At 41.5% G+C, this 8,228-nt stretch overlaps 1 protein-coding gene across 3 annotated transcripts in view; it reads right to left on the bottom strand.

The window, feature by feature from the left end:
• Positions 1–3,722: 3,722 nt before the first annotated feature.
• The window catches only part of LOC132385981 (uncharacterized), a 50,595-nt gene continuing 46,089 nt past the window's right edge, over positions 3,723–8,228 (bottom strand). For all 3 annotated transcript variants that reach the window (XM_059958227.1, XM_059958215.1, XM_059958221.1), the window contains exon 6: positions 3,723–5,231. In XM_059958227.1, coding sequence (XP_059814210.1) covers positions 5,094–5,231 — 138 coding nt within the window. In that variant the 3' untranslated portion in view covers positions 3,723–5,093. The remainder of the gene's footprint in view (positions 5,232–8,228) is intronic.

Genomic DNA, 8,228 nt, shown 5'->3' on the forward strand with positions numbered 1-8,228 from the left:
AGTAGATTGAAAGGTCAGTTGGCCAGCACACTTGTACCTCCTCGTCACGTTCACACTGAACAGTAAATACCCGCCAATGTTACCTAGGCTATTTAAACAGCATTTTCCAAACATATGACTTCTACTGAGGAGGACAAGTCCTGTGTAATTAGGGATAAGAAACAGTTAGTCATCTCCTCTGCAATACCTACATCTTTTCAAAATTTCCACCCCATACGTGGGCATTTGACATCCCTGTAGAACTAAGAAGATTATCTAGTTCTATCTCCTGACAGTCATAACTAGAAAGACCCAGATATTTAAGGTAGCTTTCTACATCATCATCTGCTTTTTTTCCAAATGGAAATGACCACTATAAACATAGAAACACAGAGAGCCTACAGCACAACACAGGCCCTTCCACCCACTAAGTCGTGCCAAACATGTCCCTACCTTAGAAATTACTAGGCTTACCCATAGCCCTCTATTTTTTTAAGCTCCATGTACCTATTCAAAAGTCTCTTAAAAGACCCTATCGTATCCGGCTCCACCACCATTGCTGGCAGCCCATTCCACACCCTCACCACTCTCTGCGTAAATAATTTACCCAATATCTTCTTTGTACCTACTCCCAAGCAATAAATGCAACCTTGCTGTTATTATACATCCTGATATTAATAGAAAACTAATTCCCAGATGCCAACTGCTTTCATTGTGAAAGCAAAGGAGTGATTTGTCCTTGGATTCATTGCATATAACCACATAATTACAGCACGGAAACAGGCCATGTTGGCCCTTCTAGTCCGTGCTGAACGCTTACTCTCACCTAGTCCCACTGGCCCGCACTCAACCCATACCCCTCCATTCCTTTCCTGTCCATATACCTATCGAATTTTACTTTAAATGACAATACCAAACCAGCCTCTACCACTTCTACTGGAAGCTCGTTCCACACAGCTACCACTCTCTGAGTAAAGAAACTCCTCCTCGTGTTACCCTTAAACTTTTGCCCCCTAACTCTCATGTCCTCGTTTGAATGTCCCCTACTCTCAATGTAAAAAGCCTATCCACATCAACTCTATCTATCCCCCTCATAATTTTAAATACCTCCATCAAGTCCCCCCTCAACCTTCAAAGAATAAAGACCTCAACTTATTCAACCTTTCCCTGTAACTTAGGTGCTGAAACCCAGGTAACATTCTAGTAAATCTTCTTTGTACTCTCTCTATTTTGTTGATAGCTTTCCTATAATTCGATGACCAGAACTGTACACAATACTCCAAATTCGCCCTTACCAATGCCTTGTATAATTTTAACATTACATCCCAATTCTTATACTCAATTTCTTTTTTTTAAATAAAGGCCAGCATACCAAAAGCTTTCTTCACCACCCTATCCACATGAGATTCCACCTTCATCTCCCCTTGTTGCGGGGCAATGCACACCTGACAATCTATATCAGTATAGATTTCTGGAATCTGAGAGGATAGAGGCACAAATGTATGCTCATGTTGAAAAGATATGCTTTTGAAACCATCTGCAACATTAAAGCTTGGAAATATTATACAGTGGCAGTGGGATGTGACCAACATCATGCAACCCTACTCCATCAACTCTGCTCTGCTGCAGGCCACATCCCCAAGTCAGATGACACAATGGACGACATTGATGACAGAACAGAGTCAGCCTGTTGTCACTGGCAGTGGCCACACAGCACCTTACCTTGCTCAAAGTCATGAGCTTATGACTTTCCAGTCTGGAAGTTAATTTTGTGGTCTGAGGGAGTCAAATAACCCCGGACGCCTTCAAACTGTGAATTATGCAGCCTCCAGCTCCAGCCACGAGCTTGCTGCTGCAGTGTCCCTGTGCTCCAATTCCCCTACTGCCAGTACCTCAGGCTCCCCACCACCACCTTCTGGATCCTCAGCAGCTCCATCTTCCTCCCACCTTATCTTCCCTGAATACCCCAACACTCCCCCCTCCTCTGATGCCACCAACTCTCCTCCCCCCTATGATCTCACCTTTAATTCCCGCTGTGTCTTCTCCACTCCCTCTGAGGTGGAATGTTGTGTCCCCAGTAAGAGCCTTACCTTTGTCCACAGCTCAGCAAGTTTATGATCATTATGACACCAGGTTCTTCTTATACCCTCTGCAAGTACTGCACTCCACTCTCTCTGCGCCAATCTCAGCCTCACTGTCAAACCCACAGAAGACAAGGGAGGTGCTAGTGTGGTGGACTGACCTCTAAATGCCACAAAAAATGGAATTTCCTGGTTGCCAACCATTTTAATTCCTGCTCTGAAATGTTGGTCCACGACTTTCTCTTCAGTCATGAGGCCACTCCCAGGATAGAGGAGCGACATCTCATTCCATCTAGGTAACCTCCAACCTGATGCATGAACATCAATTCCTCCTTCTGGTAAAAGATCTTTACCCTCCCCCTTCCCTCGTCTTCTATTCTCTTCACCTGCCTATCATTTCCCCATGGTGCCCCTCCCTCCTTCAGTCCATTCACCTCTCCTATCACATTTCTTCTTCTCCGGCCCAGTACCTTTTCCACCTAACAACTCGACCCCCTCCCCCATCTGGCTTCACCTATCACTTTCTAGCTAGTCTTCCTCCGTTCCCCTCTGACATCTTCCCTCCTTCTTTCCAGTTCTGAGGAAGGGTCCTGGCCTTAAACACTGGCTTATTCATTTCCATAGCTGCCTCACCTGTTCAGTTCTTCCATTTTGTGTGTGGTGCTCTGGATTTATAGCATCTGCAGAAGCTTCTGTGGTTACTAATTTCCTATTTACCAGTATGTGTGTATATGCAGAAAAAAAGTATTTTTGAAACGACAACATTCAAGAAGAGAAAATCTAGCTATCTCCCCATATCACTAAAATCTGTTGGGGTTGAGGGGGTGAGTTACCATTGACATAAAACTGAACTGGAATACATTACACGCAATTGGCTTCATAAGCAGGTCAGAGACTTGGAGTCCTGCAGCTAGTTCCCCAAAGCCTGTCCAACATCTACAAAGCTCAAGTCAGGAATGTGACGGAATACTTCCTATTTGTCTGGATGAGTGCAGCTTCAATGACACTCAAGGAACTCGAGAGCAGCCAGCACATAGACACCTCATCCAGAACCATTTGTTCACTCCATCAGCACAGAGATGGCATCAGTCTGTCCCATCTGCAGCAACTCACCATCACACCTTGGACCTCACCTTCCAGACGCATGACCTCTACCAGGTAGGACCAGGACAGCAAAAGCGTGTGAATGCCACCATCCTGCAGGCAATAACCCATCCTGACTTTGAAGTGCATCACTGTTCCCTCGCTGTTGCGGAGTGAAATTCTTGGAGCTCATTGTGGGTATACCACGCCTCAAGCTCTACAATAGCTCAAGGTGACAGCTCACCACTATCTCCTCTAGGACAACTAGGGATGGCAACAAAAAGCTGGCTCACACCGTAAAAACCAAGTCCCTTGAATGAATGTTAAAAACAAAGTAACAAATAATCTGCAGATCGAATAGCATCTTTGCGGAGTGGAGGAGATGGGAATGAAGGAATTACCAATGCTCCTCCTATTCCCCCTTGCAGATGCTGCCTGATCAGTTGAGTTCTTCCAGCACATTATTGTTTGCTTCAGATTTCAGCATCTGCTGTCTTGTGTCTCTGTACCAAAAACCTCCAACAGTCATACACTGTGCTAGAAATGTGAAAAAAATACAATTACAGAAAAGACCTGAGATATTATACAAAAATAATCAAGATTTTATTAAATTTCTAGTTGATAATTAAAATGTGTGGACAGCAAGTATTAGACCATAAGACACAGGAGCAGGAACAGGCCTATCAGCCCATCAAGTTCTGAATACAGCTAAAGTTTTTAAAGTGAGGATGAAATTTAAATAATTGCAGCTAGAATCAAAAATATTCCATCATCACTTATATTAATATCAGAAATAATAATTATTGTAATATAGCAAGAGATGCCAACCAAAATTGTGGCATCCAACAATGCACATACAGTAAAGCCTACCAGGCATACCTGTTGTACAATGGCATCACATTACATTTACAAACTGTTTGTGTGAAGTAACATCACTATTTGAAGTCTTTTTATTTTGAGCATTTACAAATATATAACATAATAAAAGAATAAACTTACACTTGAGTCTATTAAGGATGGTATTATACCACATGGTAACTCCACAACAATCATACCAACTTCTAACAACTCCCAATTCCCGCATCCAATAAGGAACGACATAATTCACAGTTTTGCGTTTGGCATTTTCCTGAGTAATATTGTTAGTTTTGTATTGAAGCTGAACAACTATACATCTCCACGTTAAAACTGTAGTAGTAGTCATACATTAACTTAAGCCCCAAAACACAAGGGGGTATAGTAGATATGCCTTTAGATTAGAAGTTCAGAAGATCAATTTGGAACACAGCAAACTCACATTTAAATCCCATCGATGACTGTTAAATCTAGCGGTTAAAAACCTGGAAATCAGCACAACTTTAACTGGCCAATCAGCCGCTGAATATGGGGAAATCTGACTAGTTTAGACACAGTCTTCAGGGAATGGTGTTTGGTCAATGGCACTGGCAAACAGAAGAATTTATATCAGATTGTTTTCGGAGAGGCACTTTAAACAGGTGCACTATACGCAGAGACAGAAACATAGACACACACACACATGCATGCTCCTAATGAGCTCAAGAGTTATTTGAAGGCGGGGTGGCTGTGGTGAGGGTTGAAGTTTGCACGGCATTGCCAAAATACTCTTAGCAGAGGCCTAGTAGATCAGTCAGCAGTAAAATCAATGTTTGCATCTTTCAGCAAAGCAGGGAATGGGGAAAAAAAAAGGATGACCGTGTTTGTGTAATCCAAATTCTGAGAATGAGTGTTTTAAAAAGATTAAATATAATTATCAACAATTATAAATATTTGCTTTAAAACATGTGCTATAACTGAATTCCAACAGTTACTTTGAAATATTTAATTAAAATATGAAGCTTTATATGAAAAAATGACAAATGCTGGTAAACATTTGAAATGAAACTGAGCAACTAGAAAAAAAATCAAAGCACACTTGATTTAAATATTTTATCACATAAACCATGAATGTCTTTTGATCTTTGGGATTTTTAAGGCTCGATTTCCATTCATCTGCATCCACTGCACAAACGCAGTCTCCAACTGATGACCGAAACCATGGCTGACTCTTTGGGGCGGCATTACAGAGATCTGTAATCAAACAGAATAGAAACTGGTAGGATTTTTAGATGAAGGGTTTACAAAGTACATTACTGAAGCACTGGCTTTAACAAAATACGGAATTAAAAATTTGATCCGATATGGCAATTCGTGTGTGAAACAGGGTGAATTTCTCAAGTAAACATTTATTAGCTCTTTCTAAATTAAAAATCACCAATTCACCTTCTCATGAAGGGATGTTTCCCTCTTAATGGGTAAGATTTCATCTTTCCACACGGTAGCAAAATATAAGGATTTATAACTTGTGGAAAGCATTTATTATATCAATTGTCAAGAAATAAACTAAAAGAAATCTGCCAACTTTAATCTTACCAGAATGCAGACCCTGATCCATTTAAAATCAATAAGTACAGATTGCTAAATAGTCCATAAAGCAGTGAAGCAACTGTTAACATTTGTATACTCAAAATAGCAAGCTGAATAAGGTAGGTGGGAACAGACACCAGATTCTTTCCGTGTTAGGAATCCCCTTCTGAATAAAGATTCCCAATCTGAAACATTATCTGCTCTCCTGCTGCAGAGGCTGTCAGATTCACTGAATTATTTCTAGCATTTAGCTTCTTTTTTCAGATTCCAGGTTGTGTAGTGTTTCACTACTTGAATCTTTCGCTTCATCTCATAGTACCAGCTACCATGCAAGCAATTACTCGCTGAACCTTACTAAAATTACACAGGAATTTCTACTTTGCATTTTAAAACAAACATAGGCTCAAGGAGAGCTTTTACCCTGCTGTTGAAAGACTATTGAACAGACCTCCTTCATAAGATAGATTCTTGACTTCACAATCTGCCTTGCACCTCACGGTGTACCCCCATCGCTCTCTCTCTCTGTAACGCTACGTTCGTCTTTCTGCATTGCACTTTGATGTATTTATGTGACAAACAGAACAAAGTTTTTGTCTGTACCTGAGTACAGGTGACAACAATAAGCCAGACTCTCACCTCTTGTCATAACTGGATTGGGCAACAGGTTAAGTCTCTTTGTGACCAAATGTGCAACAAAGCTTGCATTAGGAATTCAATTTACGGCATCATTGCTGCCCTAGACTTAGCCAAAGATTAATCATAAACAAGAGATTCTGGAGATCCAGAGTAAGACACACAAAATGCTGGAGGAACTCAGCAGGTCAGTCAGCATCTATGGAAATGAATAAACAGTCAATGTTCTGGGCTGAGACCCTTCAACAGGCCAGGAAAGGAAGGGGAGAGAAGCCACAATAAGAGGATGAGGAGTGAGGAAGGAATAGAAGCCCAAAGGTGATAGAGGAAGCCAGGTGGGTGGGGATGAAATAAGAAGCTCAGAGGTGATGGGTAGAAAAGATAAAAGGCTGGAGATGAAGGAATCTGATAGGAGAGGAGAGTGGACCATAGGAGAAAGGGAAGGAGGGGAACCAGGATGAGGAAATATAGGCAGGTGAGGAAAAAAGAATTGAGGGAAGCCAGAGTGGGGAATTGAAGAGGAGGGAAGGGTGAGAGGGAAAATCATCAGAAGTTAGAGAAATCGAAGATAGAGATGTATGAGCTTATTGAAACATATTTGCATGAAAGGGCAAACATTGAAATGTTTCTGCTAATGGAAAATCTCAAATGAGCAAACATACTTACTGGATTTGAAATGAATAAAAACCTTAGGTGTGTAGGAGCAACTTTGTTTTGCAGATGATGCAGAAAAAAGTGACATAAGATAGGAATAAGTAGAATCCTTGCAGATAGAGGATTGGGAAGCTTTTAAAAACTTGCAGAAGGAAACTAAGAAGGACATTCAGAAGGAGAAGATGAATTATGAGAGGAAGCCGGTGACTATTATCAAAGAAGATACTAATATCTTTTTTAAGTATATAAAGGGTAAAAGAGAGTCGAAGGTAGATACAGGACCAATACAAAATCATGCTGGAGATGTTGTAATGCGAGATGCAGAGATGGTAGAGGAACTGAATGCATATTTTGCATCAGACTTCACAGTGGAAGACATCTGCAGTATACTGGAAATTCAAGAGTGTCAGGGAAGTGAAGTTTGTGCAGTGAAAATTACGACTGAGAAGATGCTGAGGAAGCTTAATGGTCTGAGGGTGGATAAATCTCCTGGACCTGATGGAATGCACCCTCGGGTTCTGAAGGAAGTAGCTAGGGAGATTGCGGAGGCGTTAATGATGATCTTTCAAGAATCGATAGATTCTGGCATCGTACTGGATGACCGGAAAATTGCAAATGTTACTCTGCTATTTAAGAAGGATGGGAGGCAGCAGAAAGGAAACTATAGACCTGTTAGCCAGACATCAGTGGTTGGGAAGTTGTTGGAATAGATTGTTAGGGATGAGATTACGGAATACCTGGAGGCATATGACAGGATAGCCCAATGCCAGCATGGTTTCCTGAAAGGAAGATCCTGCCTGACAAACCTACCGCAATTCTTTGAGGAATTTATAAGCAGGTTAGACAAAGGAGACGCAGTAGACATGGTGTACTTGGATTTTCTGAAGTCCTTTGGCAAGATGCCACACATGAGGCTGCTTAGCAAGATAAAAGCCCATGGAATTATAGGGAAATTACTAGTGTGGGTCGAGCATTGGCTGGTCAGCAGAAAACTGCGAGTGCCTGCCAGTTACTAGTGTAGTTCCACAGGGGTCGGTGCTGGGACCATTACTTTTTACGATGTATGTCAATGATTTGGACTATGGTATTGAGGGATCTGTGGCTAAATTTGCCGATGATGCCAAGATAGCTGGAGGAGCAGGTAGTGTTGAGGAAACAGAGAGACTTGGATAGTTTAGGGAATGGGCAAAGAAGTGGAAAATGAAATACAATGTTGGAAAGTGAATGGTCATGCACTTTGGTGGAGGAAATAAACTGGCAGACTATACTTAGAAGTGGAGAGAATTCAAAATGCAGAGATGCAAAGAGACTTGGGAGTCCTTGTGCAAGATACCCTAAAGGTTAATCTGCAGGTCAAGTCAGTTGTGAAGAAGG

The sequence above is a fragment of the Hypanus sabinus genome, chromosome 2 (genome assembly GCF_030144855.1).
Source record: "Hypanus sabinus isolate sHypSab1 chromosome 2, sHypSab1.hap1, whole genome shotgun sequence".
NCBI lineage: Eukaryota > Metazoa > Chordata > Chondrichthyes > Myliobatiformes > Dasyatidae > Hypanus > Hypanus sabinus.